The following is a 17,906-nucleotide window of genomic DNA, read 5'->3' as shown; positions in this document are numbered from 1 at the left end:
TTCAAATAATATTGTCCAGTTCCTACCAGTGGTGTCTTTGGAGAAGCTTTCAGCTGAAGTTCTTTCTCTGAATAGAATTCCTCTGAGCACAGGTGAACAGGATTACCTTATTAGATTTGCCTGCTGAGATAGAGCAATGACAGGGATGGGTGCGCTTGATTCGTTGTAGAGTGCACCCCAGTTGCATGGAGATAGTAAACCATTTAAAACTGTCAGATTTGTTAGATTAACTTGACAGTTTCATTTTGAAATTCTGTGTGTGAAATTCTGCCACATTTTTATCAGTAATAGTTGCCTTAAATTAAAGATATATCACAGTTTGCAGAAAAGTGAAGAAACCCTCTCAAATCACTTTATAATTAATGTCCAACATACAAATTCCAGATTAGCCTTCCTGGATTACAGACGTTCAGCATTCAAAGAGCTAAGTTCTGCAGTTTCCTTGTCCACTCAAAATTAAAAAACATTAAAAATGACTTCACAGTGTCACTTTTATTAAATAGTTCAATACAGTTTGACAATGCAGGAGATAAATGAATAAAGGTAGTGCATACAGCATAAGGAATGATGTGAAAGTGTATGACATTATTAGCTGAACATTTTAGAGGAACAGTAATGCAATATCAGTGACAGAGATGTACATGTAGACACAGAAAGAGTTAAATAAAAAAACTAATTAAAATCTAGGAAAAATTAGTTTGTTTAATGGGTATAGGGTATTTAAAAGCTACAACGTAAAAAGATAACAGTATGAGTCCCACAAATAGTCAGCTCCAGAAAACCTTTCCTATTTTACCACAAAAGGCACTTTTTTAAACTAAAGATCATCACTGTAATGCTACTAGGGCATTTAGTTAACATTTGAACAGTTCAGATGTGAGGAAAACATTATGAGGCTAATTAGTGTTTCATGCAAGTGTTGTGCACTCAGTTTTCACTTCAGTTTTACTCTCAATTAATCATAAAAGGCACATCATCGAATTATTATATTTAGTGAACAAAATTGACTCAAATTATTGCATATCCTTTACAGCTTAGCGATATCATCCAGAAACATTAAATTACGAGGCTAGAAAGAGGATGCTTAGAGTGATGAAAACAAGTCTAAACTACAAGATAATAAATAATTAAACTTACAAAAGTTAAGTAAAGGAATGTTATACATAGTATCTGTTCTTAAAGTAAAATGGATATTTGGTCACAACAGTCTAAAAGGATTGATTTATAAGAGGGAAGCATTTTTTTAAATGTTGAAAACATTAGCATCATCTCTTTTTAGTTATAGCTTGAAACTAATACTTAAATATTTCTACTTGGTTTGGTTTCTCACAGCACTCTACGTTCACAAACTGTCAGCTGCTGTGCTTTGAAATGAATATCAAGGAGTGAAGGGGGTGTTCCTTTGATGCATATAAGGCATAAACATTTAACCTCAATAATAATTAATGTAGTTAAAACAAAGAAGGATTGTGGGTTGGTCAACAAGGATTAAAGTCCTTTCTTATTTTCTTTACATGTCCTCCTACCTCAGAGGACTAGTTTATTATATATGGCTACTGTCCAGTGATCTCAGAAACCTTCATTGATAGCACACTCTACCCTAATTGTGATACAACTCTGTTCAAACATTTGGTGGCAGTGTATTAATCCTCTAAAGAGGCCGTTTGACACAGGTCCTTCTTGGCTCCAGTTGTGACACCGATTCCTACTTTATCAGGTTCTCCCAGGCAGGGCTGCGCTTTCATAAAATCATGCGTCAAACAAAGGTTTGCACGGGAGTGATGGAGCGTGTGGGTGAGCCCGCCCTCTCTGAGGATGATGAAACGGAGCGGTTTGACACCTCCCTCTGTAACTCGTCGACTCTCTTCTGAAGCTCGGCTCGCTTCGCCAGCAGCTCCTTAAAGCGCTGGTGAACAGGTTCCTTGCAGAAGATGGAAAAAGAGGCCTGCATTTTAAACCCTGGATCACTCGAGGAGTTGAGAGACAATGAAGTAAAAGCAGATTTTGTGGTATACCTGCGGTTTCATGCGAGGGTTCCAGCGGATGTAGTAGCCAACCCAAAGCTCCAGGTGGCGTAAGCTGACAACAGGGAACAGCACCTGGTTTGAATAGTTTACATACATTGGGTTGGTGAACTCCTCAAGCTGGCTGTTAATGTAGGACCACAGCGAGACTGTCCTCTTGGGGATCTCCTTGAAATGAAAAAGAAATAAAAAATAAAGGATTTGAAACTGCATGATATTTTTGCACATCATCTTGTCTGTTTTTGAGCTTTGGTTTAGATTCTCCCGCTCCTGTCATATTATGGTGTATCTGCCTTGTGTTTCAAATGTATAAAGAGGTATATGAACTTTACTTCACTTTAGCATGCAGAATGCTTTAACAGGCAGAAATAGCAAGATTAACTCAACCAATGTAGTACAAATGAAAATGTAATTAGTGTTACATTTTTAGATGATTTTGAACTGCTCCAACAGATCAAATACAGTGTTGGCACGCTGGGTGTGAATGCATGGCACTTGAAATATGATATTCAGCATTCAAGCAGTATTTTTGCAACTGTGATGCTGCAAACATTACTAATGTGACGATGACTGCAATTCAATATATTGTGCAGTTCTAGTTTGCAGACACAGCAGAGATATTTGCAGTAATGACGCTGCAGCCTAACGCTGGCATTTCTAGCTTTTTTCTTTGACCGTAAAGAAAAAGTCCTAACAACAACACGGACTCTGTTTTTATTTGCCTTGAGTGACGATTTTTTCAGCTGACGCGCTTAAACAAAATCAGAATTTCATTAAAGAGGGACACCCATCTCATAGAGCTTTAACAGCGGCTACAATTATAAACATAGACTTAATAGGTTGTTTTGAAGTCAAAATGTCACTCATTGTACTTTATGACAACTAGGGCAGGAAAATATGTAAATAGGATCACCTTCATGGAGACTTATGCCACATTAAATTCCAGTTTGAGTAAAGAGAGCAAGAAAGGATTAAAAATAAGTAAATACAGAGGCAAAGGCCAGGTTGCAAATACTAAGTGATGACATAATCAATGTGCTGATTAGGAACTGATCTGTATAAAGTGGAGATTTATTTAGTTTAAAATGGTTGAGGTGGACCATGAACATAAATTAATTCAATTTGAATGTGTGATCTGATTTCAGCTAAGACCGTGTGTGTAGCATTGAACTTTCATCCCTTGCATTAATTAATTATAGAGAAGAAAAAAAGAAATAAAGTCGTGTTTTAAGAAACTCTAATATATGTGGCAGTGTGACAGCAGCTCATGGTAGTAAAAAATGGCAATAAAATAAAATCCTTGGAATCAAAGAAACAGAGAGAAACAAAGGCTCCTTACTTCCTTCAACCTTTGCTGTTCGCTGTTACACAGGAATGTCCCAAACAGGCAGCTGTACAGGTGATCCAGGATGGTTACCAGGAAGTATTCGTTAAACTCAAAAGCTGCAGGAAACTTCAATAAAACAAAATACACATTATCTTTAAGGATAACTTCTTCCACATAGAAATGTCTCACACTGTTGTCCTTTAACTTGCCTGTCGAGTCAACTGCCACACGCAGTCGATGAACTGGATAAAAACAGGCGAGCGATCGGCATCGGTGTGGTTTTTATCACCGTGACCGATACGCTGACAGAACCAAAATAAGGACAATCAGTCATGCATTTTTAAACTACAACTTGGAACACATTTTTTAACTAATAAGAAGTTAGTTTACCAGCTGGAAGCGATGTCCAAAACTTAGCCACTCTTTCTCGAGCAAAACCTCAAAGCCGCGGATGGTTCTGTAGTAACCGTCCAGCATCAGCATGGACAGAGAGGTGAGCTGGGCTGTCCTGTCCCAGCCGTCGCTGCAGTGCACCACCACAGACGTTTTTCCGGACTCCACCTTGTCTGCGATCCTCAGTGCTCCTGCCAGGATCAACTGCAAACACACCAGCAGAAATATGAACCCAAAGTAGTCAGTGAATGTAGGTGGTGGCTCATACAGTGCCTTACGAAAGTACTCGCCCCCTTGAACTGGTCACCTCTTGCCACATTTCAGGCTTCAAACATAAGATATAAAATTCAAATTTTTTGTGAAGAATCAACAACAAGTGGGACACAATCATGAAGTGGAATGAAATTTATTGGACGTGTCAAACTTTTTTAACAAATAAAAAACTGAAAAGTGGGGCTTGCAATATTATTCGGCCCCCTTGTGTTAATACTTTGTAGCTCCACCCTTTGCTGCAATTACAGCTGCAAGTCGCTTGGGGTATGTCTCTATCAGTTTTGCACATCGAGAGACTGAAATTCTTCCTTGCAAAACAGCTGGAGCTCAGTGAGGTTGGATGGAGAGCGTTCGTGAACAGCAGTCTTCAGCTCTTTCCACAGATTCTCGATTGGATTCAGGTCTGGACTTTGACTAGGCCATTCCAACACCTGGATACGTTTATTTGTGAACTATTCCATTGTAGATTTGGCTTTATGTTTTGGATCATTGTCTTGTTGGAAGATAAATCTCCGTCCCAGTCTCAGGTCTCTTGCAGACTCCAACAGGTTTTCTTCCAGAATGGTCCTGTATTTGGACCCATCCATCTTCCCATCAATTTTGACCATCTTCCCTGTCCCTGCTGATGAAAAGCAGGCCCAAACCATGATGCTGCCACCACCATGTTTGACAGTGGGGATGGTGTGTTCAGGGTAATGAGCTGTGTTGCTTTTACACCAAACATATCGTTTTGCATTGTGGCCAAACAATTCGATTTTGGTTTCATTTGACCAGAGCACCTTCTTCCACATGTTTGGTGTGTCTCCCAGGTGGCTTGTGGCAAACTTTAAACAAGACTTTTTATGGATATCTTTGAGAAATGGCTTTCTTCTTGCCACTCTTCCATAAATACCAGATTTGTGCAGTGTACGACTGATTGTTGTCCTATGGACAGACTCTCCCACCTCAGCTGTAGATCTCTGCAGTTCATCCAGAGTGATCATGGGCCTCTTGGCTGCATCTCTGATCAGTCTTCTCCTTGTTCGAGATGAAAGTTTAGAGGGACGGCCAGGTCTTGGTAGATTTGCAGTGGTCTGATACTCCTTCCATTTCAATATGATTGGTTGCACAGTGCTCCTTGGGATGTTTAAAGCTTGGGAAATCTTTTTGTATCCAAATCCGGTTTTAAACTTCTCCACAACAGTATCTCGGATCTGCCTGGTGTGTTCCTTGGTCTTCATGATGCTCTCTGCACTTTGAACAGAATCCTGAGACTATCACAGAGCAGGTGCATTTATACGGAGACTTGATTACACACAGGTGGATTCTATTTATCATCATCAGTCATTTGGGACAACATTGGATCATTCAGAGATCCTCACTGAACTTCTGGAGTGAGTTTGCTGCACTGAAAGTAAAGGGGCCGAATAATATTGCACGCCACACTTTTCAGTTTTTTATTTGTTAAAAAAGTTTGACACATCCAATAAATTTCATTCCACTTCACGATTGTGTCCCACTTGTTGTTGATTCTTCACAAAAAATTCGAATTTTATATCTTTATGTTTGAAGCCTGAAATGTGGCAAAAGGTTGAAAAGTTCAAGGGGGCCGAATACTTTCGCAAGGCACTGTATGTTCAATTTACTGTTATCCTCAAGGTAATTAATCCTGCCCACCTTGATGTGCTCGAGCCAGTGAGTGGACTCCAGATTGGAGAGCCAGTGGGAGTCCTGGATATTGGGATAAACGGCATCTTTCAGTTTGCGCAGAGACTCCCTCATTACGTGAATATTGTGGATGTCCAAGAACACAAGTTCAGCGTTCTGATACGCATCCTCGCTTTCATATCCACCGCCTTTCATCTGCAGAAAAGAAGCCAGAGAGAATATAGCCATCAGGGACACAGAAAACAAGTCAGTGTCCAAATTAAGACATGAACACACAACTTTTGACCGTTTCTGCCCTAATTTCTTTCTTCTCATTTTTTCCCTTCCCTACCCGAATGTCTCACTCTGCTGTATGTTTACAGGCAAGTTTTCGACTCCACATGATGACATTTCAGTCAAACATCATCATGTGGTTCTCATTTTATAGGTATTATGGGGGCCTTACTGCTAATGTGTGGACTTGACTTTCCAGCAAGCATTTCTTTACCAACTTTTGCTTGAATAGAAAATTATATCCTGACTTTGCTCATTTATGGGTTCAGATGTGCAAAGAGACAAAAAAACTATTTTACTGCTTTAGAGTACATTCAGATAAACCAATTTACAAATTATAACATCCAACCTCCTCAGTGGTGGAGAAATCTCACTAAATCACCTAATATTGCACCCATGCTGTCAGTACTCCACCGTTTTTGCCAACAGCACAGCACTGTCTTCTGTTATAACAATTCATAAGGTTGAAGCGTACAGAAAGAAGGATCTTTGACCATTCCTCTTTGCACAATTTCTCTAGATTGTCCAGAGTCCTCTTTATTGATCTTTTCTCTTCAGCCACCCTTTGGAGGTCTGTGGACTGAGATGGACATGAAGGAGAGTTGATTTTGTGTCTGCTGAACCATTGCCGTGTTGATTTTTGCCATATGTTTTGGATCATTATCATTATATTATATTTCAGTGCTCTGGAGGAGGCCACCAGATTATTTAAAGAGTTCATGATACCATGCATTCTAACCAGGTTACCAGGAAGAGAATATTTTAGATTCTTCAAAATAGCCGCCCTTTGCTTTGATGACTGCTTTGCTCTCTTGTCGTTCTCTCCATGAGCTTCATGAGGTGGTCACCTGAAATGGTTTTCCAAAGAGTGTTGAAAGAACTTCCCAGAGGTTCATTGAGAGACGCCCAGAGGTTAATATTTCAGTCATCACAGCAAATGGCGGCTACTTTAAGAAATCTAAAATATAACATATTTAAAGTTCTTTTACAATTTTTTGTTTTGCCACATCATTGCATGTGTTTATTCACACTTTTGATGCCTTCATTGAGAATCTACATACAATGTAAATAGTCATAAACATAAAGAAAACCATTAAATGAGAAAGGCTTTCTAAAACTTTTGAACGGTAGTGTATAGAAGATTTAATGGCTGTAATGGAGACATGATGCTGCTTAAGCTGCAGAGAGCTTAGCAATTTCCTTCTACCTCATTATTCATCCTGCTCACTCTGCATGGTGGCAAAATATATATCATTATATACTTCATAATTATACCTTAGGAGAACCAAAGGTTATGGATCACCAAGGAAAAATACCTTAAAAATCTGACCAGATTTAAAAGTTAAAGTATAAACTACTTCAGGTATATTTATTTTAATACAGGGGTACTAATATTTGTGCCACCAGTAATTTTGTTTAAAATCAAATAGCTCTTAAAATTGAATTTTCCCCCATTGAATACATTTCCTTAAATTAAAGGCCAGATTTTCTACAGTTTTCAGTGTAAATGTTATCCTACCACATTAAAATATAATTTACAGGTCCTTCTCAAAATATTAGCATATTGTGATAAAGTTCATTATTTTCCATAATGTCATGATGAAAATTTAACATTCATATATTTTAGATTCATTGCACACTAACTGAAATATTTCAGGTCTTTTATTGTCTTAATACGGATGATTTTGGCATACAGCTCATGAAAACCCAAAATTCCTATCTCACAAAATTAGCATATCATTAAAAGGGTCTCTAAACGAGCTATGAACCTAATCATCTGAATCAACGAGTTAACTCTAAACACCTGCAAAAGATTCCTGAGGCCTTTAAAACTCCTAGCCTGGTTCATCACTCCAAACCCCAATCATGGGTAAGACTGCCGACCTGACTGCTGTCCAGAAGGCCACTATTGACACCCTCAAGCAAGAGGGTAAGACACAGAAAGAAATTTCTGAACGAATAGGCTGTTCCCAGAGTGCTGTATCAAGGCACCTCAGTGGGAAGTCTGTGGGAAGGAAAAAGTGTGGCAGAAAACGCTGCACAACGAGAAGAGGTGACCTGACCCTGAGGAAGATTGTGGAGAAGGGCCGATTCCAGACCTTGGGGGACCTGCGGAAGCAGTGGACTGAGTCTGGAGTAGAAACATCCAGAGCCACCGTGCACAGGCGTGTGTAGGAAATGGGCTACAGGTGCCGCATTCCCCAGATCAAGCCACTTTTGAACCATAAACAGCGGCAGAAGCGCCTGACCTGGGCTACAGAGAAGCAGCACTGGACTGTTGCTCAGTGGTCCAAAGTACTTTTTTCGGATGAAAGCAAATTCTGCATGTCATTCGGAAATCAAGGTGCCAGAGTCTGGAGGAAGACTGGGGAGAAGGAAATGCCAAAATGCCAGAAGTCCAGTGTCAAGTACCCACAGTCAGTGATGGTCTGGGGTGCCGTGTCAGCTGCTGGTGTTGGTCCACTGTGTTTTATCAAGGGCAGGGTCAATGCAGCTAGCTATCAGGAGATTTTGGAGCACTTCATGCTTCCATCTGCTGAAAAGCTTTATGGAGATGGAGATTTCATTTTTCAGCACGACCTGGCACCTGCTCACAGTGCCAAAACCACTGGTAAATGGTTTACTGACCATGGTATCACTGTGCTCAATTGGCCTGCCAACTCTCCTGACCTGAACCCCATAGAGAATCTGTGGGATATTGTGAAGAGAACGTTGAGAGACTCAAGACCCAACACTCTGGATGAGCTAAAGGCCGCTATCAAAGCATCCTGGGCCTCCATAAGACCTCAGCAGTGCCACAGGCTGATTGCCTCCATGCCACGCCGCATTGAAGCAGTCATTTCTGCCAAAGGATTCCCGACCAAGTATTGAGTGCATAACTGTACATGATTATTTGAAGGTTGACGTTTTTTGTATTAAAAACACTTTTCTTTTATTGGTCGGATGAAATATGCTAATTTTGTGAGATAGGAATTATGGGTTTTCATGAGCTGTATGCCAAAATCATCTGTATTAAGAGAATAAAAGACCTGAAATATTTCAGTTAGTGTGCAATGAATCTAAAATATATGAATGTTAAATTTTCATCATGACATTATGGAAAATAATGAACTTTATCACAATATGCTAATATTTTGAGAAGGACCTCTATGTTAAGACTTTTTACAATTATTTCCCAGGGGAGTAAAATGTATGTCTATATAATCTTTTCTGCTAATGAAAGAAAACATGACGTTACTATAGATCTGTTTGGGAGCTGGAAAATTACTGTTTTTGGATACAAAAAAAGTAGCACCTCTAAGTTCAGACCTCCATTTGTGTAAAACCAAACATGTACATTCTGCTTAATGATGTCAGCAAACACTAGCAGTTTGCAACTCTTATTCTTGTCTATATAGTTTTAGTGAAAACCGTTTTATAGAATAATAAAAGTGACCTTGTTGGCAGCAGCGTTGACGCCGGGTCTGGCATCAAAAATAAAAAGCTTATGGGACTGAGCATTAGCATCCATGATAGCCTGCAGGTATTTCTCATCCTCTTTGCTGCGCTTCCCGTTCACCCCGACCATCGGCTGGCTGCAGCGTGTCACCGTGGCTTGGCTCTCTGGATGGATCCACGACAGCACCTGCCTCACAAAGTGTAGGAGAACATCAGCACAGCAAGCAAAAGAAATATTTAGATCTTTGGAAAAGGTTACTCACAGGTATCCTGCCCTTCACTCTAAAAGCTGCCACCCTCTTCATCTCTTCATCTGGTATGTTGACTGGAACCACCAGAGTTGATGGGTATGTATCACACAGCTCAAAGTGGTCGTTTACTTTTGCTATCCTCCAGCTTTCGTTGGGTATACCCTGAGCAAAAAAACAAAAGGGACAGCTGTAAAAACGCTTCCTATAAGATTCAGCAAGACGTTCAGACTGCAGCTCCTGGAAGTACCTGTCTTTTGTACTCAGATATGGGATCATACACCTTCCATCCGTTCTCAGGAAAAACTTGCCCGTATTCAAAGGCAAAGATTTGCTATGAAGTGAGAAGGAGAAATAAATACGTTGGTGATCTGTGCCGCGGTACTGTGACAGCAGTAGGGCATCGGGGAGTGACTCACCAGCCCGTTGGAAACAGGAAACGCAAATTTCATCAAAACTTCAAAAACCGACTTCTTGAGAGTGTCCTCAAACAGTTTGTGAGCAAATCGTAGATTACGCATATCCTGTAAAAGGGCAGAGCAGCAGCAGATGGTGAGAGTCAGTCTGTTTTGAAATGTTTTGTCACCACAGCAAAAGATCAGTTACAGTAGAAACATGTTTTTTTTAGTCTGTGTGTTCACCTTGCAAACTACTCCATAGGACACATCTGCGCGGCTCGAAGTATTTCCGATTTTTTCCACACGAGTTACCACTCCGAGAGGCAAATCCAGCATAAATGCTGGCTCCTAGATACAAGAGCCAAATGAACAAAATGATTCCTCTACAAACAGCACTTGATCTTCAACATCACCCACACATACCCTGTCCATGGATTTAAAAAAAAGCCTGTAGTTGGTGACCATCACTGTCCCCCTCAGCGCTCCGGTGAAAGGACAGAAGTAGGTAATGTCATCTGCTATAGAAAAAAAACAACAGGAAGTTCAGGTTCAGTTATTTAAGAATTATTCCCATTTTAGTAATTAGAAGATGTCAGTCTGCTTTCAAAGAGTCGAGCTGCTGTAATCACAACCAAAGAAAAGGAAAAATTACCCATATCTTGCACAGTTTCATTTGGAAGCAACTGTGGTTCTTCTTTGTCCGAGTCTCTATGCACCTTCTGAAAACATCCCGAAAAACAACAAAAACACACCTAATGCAAAGCAGTCATTCCATCTCAAATATGATTTCAACATACACAAATCTGAGCAGCCTGAAGCCATCCCTTATTTCTATAAATTCAGCTTCCAAGTGGCCAGACTGACTTGAAATCTTTTAAAGCAACACTTTTACCTCACATTCAACTCTGCACCCTTAAAAATGTCTTCCTGTTCAACAGGAGTTCTCCTTTCTACTGTGGCAACATCCCTGCTCAGTATGAAGGATTGCTAAAGTGAAGTTAATGCCTCAATGCAACTGGCATGCAACTGTTAATGAAACAGAAAACCATTACCAGATAACAGGCTTAATATGACTGCACTGGTTCATAACTAAGATCGAAGTATAATGCACTTAATTGAATTTGAATCCATCTGGGATTAAACTGAATGGACTTTATATTTTTGTCTACAAATTTAAATTTTGATTTTTTCGTAAAGAGCCTTGAGACAACATTGAGGTAAATTGGCTCATATAAATAGAATGAAATTGAATTAAACACGAATCATCTTCCCAATTCCCTCATTCTCTGTTCGATACAAAACTACCACCTCTGTCAAAGGATGTACTGCAGATCGTTTCTCTCTTGCGTTTCATAGTCCTTAGAATTTAAATAAATAAATAGAAATCGGCATGCCAGGCCTACCCTAAAAAATATTATTTGTTATAGGCCAGGAAAAGCCAGACCAGTGCATCCCCATTTTTTTCTTAATTTTCTGTTATGTGCAGACATTGTTTTTTTTTTATATATGTAATAACAACAAAAGCTTCCTTTAAAATTGTTCACTTACTAAACTGAATTTAAAACCACTATTTACAGAAAAGTTTTAAAATACCACTAAGAAATCCTTGAGAACTGCTGCTGAAGAGCCCTTTCCAATGTCAGAGTTTGGAACAGTTGCTCTATATGGTTCAGAATACATTCACATACCTTGGCAGCAGCTTTGGGCTTTACCTGAGGGATGCATAAATGAGGAGAGAGATGCTTCAGTTATGAAAACTCACTTTCAAGAAGCTGCAGAATAACAATGAGCTGCGCGCAGGCTACTAACCCGGAGCTCTGGAGAGAACTCTGCAGAGGTCGACACCGAGTCGGAGGACAAAGCGGACGGTGGCTTGGCCTGAGCAGAGCGGTCTGAGCGAGAGGTGGACGTGCTGAAAACAGATAAGATGACAAAGACAGAAGATTAAGAAAATGTACCTAATAGTGCTTCCCTTCACCAAAAATCAGCATCTGCCAAAACATTTCTAGATACAGATATATGAAGGCAACAAGCCTTCTATAGCCCACACCTCTTTCAAAAGTTTTCATACCTATAGGCATGTTTCATAAACATAAGCTTCAGTGAATATTTGGCATTTCTATGTTGTGATGTGTGATAGACCAACACAAAGAGGTGCATAATTGTGGAGGGAAGACCATATATGGTTTTAAATTGTTGTTTATGTGTTACAAATCTGAGAAGCGAAGCGTGGATTTTTATTATTCCACTCAGACACCCCTAAATAAAATCCTGCGCAACCAGCTGCCTAAACTACGAAGGAACTTAGTAAATAACCCAACAAAATACACTGACGATTGTGGTAACAAGAGAAAAGGTGAAAAGGGTTATGGAGTATGGTAACGGCATGGTACAAACACTTAAATACAAATAATTGATTTCTTGGTAATCAGAGATGTATGCTAATTAGAGCTGCACAATACATTGAATCACGATCGTCATGGCAACATTAGTGTGTGCAAAACAATCGCAAACACTGCCTGGAGGCAACATTTGGTAGAAGAGTGCCATGCATTAACTGTGTGCATATTGCTATTGTATTCGGCCAGCTGGCAGGACTAACTGCCCTGAATGCCAATGCCTGACTTATATTTTAAACTCTTCAGATCATAAGGCTGAAGGAGAAGGGTGGGGAAAATGTTTGATGGTTAAGAAAACAATGTCATTACAATTTTTACCAAGAGAATCCCTAAAATAACATAAAAAACGAGTGGTTTTTATTAATAAGCTGCACACAGTCACTACATTTGATAGTGTTTTTGAATTTATTGACATTTATTGAGGCTCCCAGGGCACCACCAGCAGAGAAAGTAGTAAAAGTAACAATAACAACAATAAATCAAAATTCTTATTGTGATAAGAAATGTTTCACAATAGCGATCAACGACACAATAAATGCTCATCCCCCACCAAGAAAGCCGACAACTTTGCATTTCACAGTTTTTGAGATACGGACACAGATGTTTCTTCAGTCAGGTGAGAAGCCTGAAGTCCCGAGACTGAAGCACAGGGAATAAAACTGTTCCATGGCTCGCATAAGCTTTGTAGTCTTGTGTCCAAGGCATAAAGGACCGCAAAACCAAAGCGCTTGGAAAGGCAGCTTGGAAGTTTGGCTCCTCTCCTGTGTGTGCTCTTTTTCTTTTAAACAGAAAGCACCCCTGGCCCAGTGGTATTTCTCTGTGTCTGCTTTCTTTCGCCACATGCTTGTTCAGGATTAGGGATTGCTGCAAAGTCAGCAACTCAACAACATTTGCTGGAATTTATGAAACTTTTACCATCTGGCATTGCATCATCTAGTGAATTTGACAATATTTTTTAGAATTGGGATAATTCTGGATTGCATGTACAGGTCCTTCTCAAAATATTAGCATATTGTGATAAAGTTCATTATTTTCCATAATGTCATGATGAAAATTTAACATTCATATATTTTAGATTTATTGCACACTAACTGAAATATTTCAGGTCTTTTATTGTCTTAATACGGATGATTTTGGCATACAGCTCATGAAAACCCAAAATTCCTATCTCACAAAATTAGCATATCATTAAAAGGGTCTCTAAACGAGCTATGAACCTAATCATCTGAATCAACGAGTTAACTCTAAACACCTGCAAAAGATTCCTGAGGCCTTTAAAACTCCCAGCCTGGTTCATCACTCAAAACCCCAATCATGGGTAAGACTGCCGACCTGACTGCTGTCCAGAAGGCCACTATTGACACCCTCAAGCAAGAGGGTAAGACACAGAAATACATTTCTGAACAAATAGGCTGTTCCCAGAGTGCTGTATCAAGGCACCTCAGTGGGAAGTCTGTGGGAAGGAAAAAGTGTGGCAGAAAACGCTGCACAACGAGAAGAGGTGACCGGACCCTGAGGAAGATTGTGGAGAAGGGCCGATTCCAGACCTTGGGGGACCTGCGGAAGCAGTGGACTGAGTCTGGAGTAGAAACATCCAGAGCCACTGTGCACAGGTGTGTGCAGGAAATGGGCTACAGGTGCCGCATTCCCCAGGTCAAGCCACTTTTGAACCAGAAACAGCGGCAGAAGTGCCTGACCTGGGCTACAGAGAAGCAGCACTGGACTGTTGCTCAGTGGTCCAACGTACTTTTTTCGGATGAAAGCAAATTCTGCATGTCATTCGGAAATCAAGGTGCCAGAGTCTGGAGGAAGACTGGGGAGAAGGAAATGCCAAAATGCCAGAAGTCCAGTGTCAAGTACCCACAGTCAGTGATGGTCTGGGGTGCCGTGTCAGCTGCTGGTGTTGGTCCACTGTGTTTTATCAAGGGCAGGGTCAATGCAGCTAGCTATCAGGAGATTTTGGAGCACTTCATGCTTCCATCTGCTGAAAAGCTTTATGGAGATGAAGATTTCATTTTTCAGCACGACCTGGCACCTGCTCACAGTGCCAAAACCACTGGTAAATGGTTTACTGACCATGGTATCACTGTGCTCAATTGGCCTGCCAACTCTCCTGACCTGAACCCCATAGAGAATCTGTGGGATATTGTGAAGAGAACGTTGAGAGACTCAAGACCCAACACTCTGGATGAGCTAAAGGCCGCTATCGAAGCATCCTGGGCCTCCATAAGACCTCAGCAGTGCCACAGGCTGATTGCCTCCATGCCACGCCGCATTGAAGCAGTCATTTCTGCAAAAGGATTCCCGACCAAGTATTGAGTGCATAACTGTACATGATTATTTGAAGGTTGACGTTTTTTGTATTAAAAACACTTTTCTTTTATTGGTCGAATGAAATATGCTAATTTTGTGAGATAGGAATTTTGGGTTTTCATGAGCTGTATGCCAAAATCATCCATATTAAGACAATAAAAGACCTGAAATATTTCAGTTAGTGTGCAATAAATCTAAAATATATGAATGTTAAATTTTCATCATGACATTATGGAAAATAATGAACTTTATCACAATATGCTAATATTTTGAGAAGGACCTGTACTTGAATCTAATTGTGTTGAAGATGAACTTTTTATCTTTAGATGGTATTTACTGTATCTCCGTGCAATATAAATAAAATTGAACTGAATAAACTGGTATAAATGCACAAAGCTCATATCGGTCGTACACAAAGTCTAGACTTTAAATAAAGATTCAATAAAACATTAATAATGTAAACAAATTAAATTGTAACTTATTACGCTTTAGCTCTATTAGGAAGAAGACGTAATATCTGATCATTAGGCTTTTAATGCTTTCATGTTTGCATAGCCAATCTCTGTTTCTGGAATATACTTCAAGTTTTTTGTTGACTATATGCTGACTGTATCTTGTTTTTTTTTTGCATCAGCATTCCTTTTTTTAGAGGAAACACCAACATAATGGGCTGACATCTCGTTAGTCTCATAGCATAATTGCCTAAGTGACATATGAGTTAGCCAATTATGCTATGAGACGTAGAAAAATCCATTATCTGTTCCCACCATGCTGTTCTATGACATGGTTTATAGTTTATACTTATTTTATCTATTTAAACTGCTTTAATATCTGCTTCTTAAATGATTTTCTGGTTCTGATTGTGTATTGTCTTGTTGTGTCTTTATGTGACTGACAGCTGTGACATTTTTTTTTATTAGGCATATTCTATGCACAACTAAAGGACTAATAGACTTTTATTAGACTTACCAGATGTTACCAGTGGATTTCAATACCTTATAAATGACTGCCTACTGAGCAGATCTGAGACATTCATCGCATGATTTCAGTCAGATTTCATGGTCTGTGCTCACGACCAAGACATACCCAGTAACCCAGAAAGTTTTCCAGCCAATTATAAATCAACCACTACTTCTGCATTCAGGCTGGACATCAAACCCACCTTGTTTCATCTTTCTATATTGATTTAAAACTAAAATCTCCTCATCCTCTGTGGTTGTGCAACCTTCTAGTTTGCATTCCTGGAGTCATTTTCATTTCATTTCCCTGCATCTGTAAATTTAAATTTATTTAGAATATCATTGAAAAGTCATTTGTCTCAGTAGTTTCATTCAAAAAGTGAAACTCATGTCATACAGAAGGATATATGTTTACTGGTTGCAGCTAATGAAAATCCAACATGTATTTTTTCAGAATATCAGGAGGAATAAAAAAAAAAAAAAAAAAAACATTTTTAATTTAGAAATGTCAGCCTGTATATGCATCAGTAACTGCATCAACATGGCATGGAGGTGACCAGCCTGTGGTTTTGCTGAGGTGTTGAACAAGATTGCCTCACCTGCAAGGTAGCCTTCAACAGGTTTTCTGCCCTATATTTAACTCTATCCATCTTCACATCAGAAGTTCATACATTCACTCTTACCAGAAAGGTAAGAGTGAAATGCTCCAAAATTTGACTTGGACTTAAACAGATGGCATGGCTCCTCACATCATCCTTGACTGTGCAAACGTCACACTGGACCTCAAGCAACTTGGATTCTGTGCCTCTCCACTCGTCTTCCAGACTCTGGGACTTTGAATTCCAGATAAACTGCATCGTTTTCCTTGCTCTAAAAAGAGCATTTTGAACCACAGAACAACAATGCAGTGCTTTGTCTCTTTATCCCATGTAAGATGCCTCTGATGTCATCTCTGGATGAAAAGTGGTTTAACACAAGGAATGCAACAGTTGTAGCCCATTTCCTGCGGTGTGTGGTGTCTTTCGAAGCGCTTACTCCAGTCAGTCGCCTTGTTAATCTTGTTGAACTCTTGAATGTGCTTTGCTTCCAGAAACTCTCAAGGTTGTGATTATCCATACTGCTTGTGCCTCTTTTTCAAACAGTTTTTCCTTCCACTGAACTTCCAGAAATACGCATGTCAACTGGACCACAGTCAACCCAGCAGTTTTCTCCTATGACTGTACAGCCTTATGTATAAGAATATTTCAACTTTCCATTCGCATTTTCTTTAGTTTTATTTCGGCGGTTCAAATAAATCCTCCACCTACTCATTCTAATCAGGTTATTGCTCCAAATGGATACAATAATTGACGCATGTGCGAACCATACTTCTATTCTGTTTTACTGACAGTGATCGTCTTGGTACAATTTAGGACGCGGACTCGATTATTTGAGTTTAAACTTACTGCTGGAGTGAAGGAGCGGTTGTGAAACTCCTATAACTAGTAGCGTATGGGTTTTCAGACTTTTACCCTTATTCAAAAGCAATAAGTCGTGAAGGGTTTAGCTACCTGGACAATGAATCAACGCTTGGTTGTCGGGAGGAGGAGGGTTTTGAGCCCAAACTGTCGATGCTCCCGCTCTTCTCCATCTTCTATAGTTTGGGCGAATGGTAGGGCGATCCCCAAATACGTGAAGGAGACCCGGGTTTCCGCTGAAAAACGCCTTTAACTGCTCACTCCCAGCACAGCAAATCTTCACAAACAAAAGGAAGCTGCCATTTTTTCCCAGAAGCCTCCCAATCCCTGTCACAAATAGGCTGTTATGGAGGATGGCGCCCTCTGTCGACTCTCTGAGATATTACCGCTCCATGTGAAATTAGATTACAACAAAAATATTTTTATTACATGTAACTAGAAAGAAATCAAAAGGCAAAGAAAAAGGATTGAGAGATAAAACAAACTTTCATGAATAAGGCAGTGAAGCTGTCAAATTACAACCACTAACTTAATCGACGTATGGTAGTGTGTAATTGTATGGATCATTGAATCAATTATTTGCTAAATAAAAATTCAAAGGCTAGCATGCATTTTTATTCAGCCCGTTTAATTTTGATACCCCCACATTTACATCCAATGTAACCAATTGTACTTAGAAGTTATCTAGTTAGGAAATTGCCATCAATTTGTAGAACCACCTTTCGCTGCAAATTCAGCCGTAACTCTGTTGCAGTCT

At 39.7% G+C, this 17,906-nt stretch overlaps 1 protein-coding gene across 2 annotated transcripts; it reads right to left on the bottom strand.

Annotated features, from left to right (window-relative positions):
- Positions 1-473: 473 nt before the first annotated feature.
- Positions 474-17,478, bottom strand: mtmr2 (myotubularin related protein 2). Of its 2 annotated transcripts, none has more exons than XM_047378757.1 (16): positions 17,243-17,478; positions 11,831-11,933; positions 11,710-11,733; positions 10,674-10,740; positions 10,445-10,539; positions 10,265-10,369; positions 10,043-10,147; positions 9,874-9,957; positions 9,639-9,788; positions 9,374-9,562; positions 5,674-5,859; positions 3,742-3,948; positions 3,561-3,653; positions 3,364-3,477; positions 2,016-2,192; positions 474-1,921 (listed from the first exon to the last, which is right to left on the bottom strand). In XM_047378757.1, the coding sequence occupies exons 1-16, from the start codon at positions 17,320-17,322 to the stop codon at positions 1,757-1,759; spliced, it is 1,944 nt and encodes a 647-aa protein (XP_047234713.1). In that variant the 5' UTR covers positions 17,323-17,478; the 3' UTR covers positions 474-1,756. The 2 variants fall into 2 exon arrangements, with proteins under 2 accessions (XP_047234713.1, XP_047234714.1); XM_047378758.1 differs by having other exon boundaries at positions 10,445-10,536.
- Positions 17,479-17,906: the final 428 nt, after the last annotated feature.

The sequence above is a fragment of the Girardinichthys multiradiatus genome, chromosome 11 (assembly GCF_021462225.1).
Source record: "Girardinichthys multiradiatus isolate DD_20200921_A chromosome 11, DD_fGirMul_XY1, whole genome shotgun sequence".
NCBI lineage: Eukaryota > Metazoa > Chordata > Actinopteri > Cyprinodontiformes > Goodeidae > Girardinichthys > Girardinichthys multiradiatus.
The sequence above is the reverse complement of the archived record's forward strand: the minus strand, read 5'-3'. Positions and strand labels throughout refer to the sequence as shown.

Excerpts from the sequence above, each read along its gene's own strand:
- mtmr2 (XM_047378757.1), bottom strand. The coding sequence starts at position 17,322 with ATGGAGAAGAGCGGGAGCATCGACAGTTTGGGCTCAAAACCCTCCTCC. Across the intron at positions 11,934-17,242 it reads AGCGTTGATTCATTGTCCAG|CACGTCCACCTCTCGCTCAG; the intron begins GTAGCTAAACCC and ends ATCTGTTTTCAG. Across the intron at positions 1,922-2,015 it reads ACCCTCGCATGAAACCGCAG|GAACCTGTTCACCAGCGCTT; the intron begins GTATACCACAAA and ends ATCTTCTGCAAG.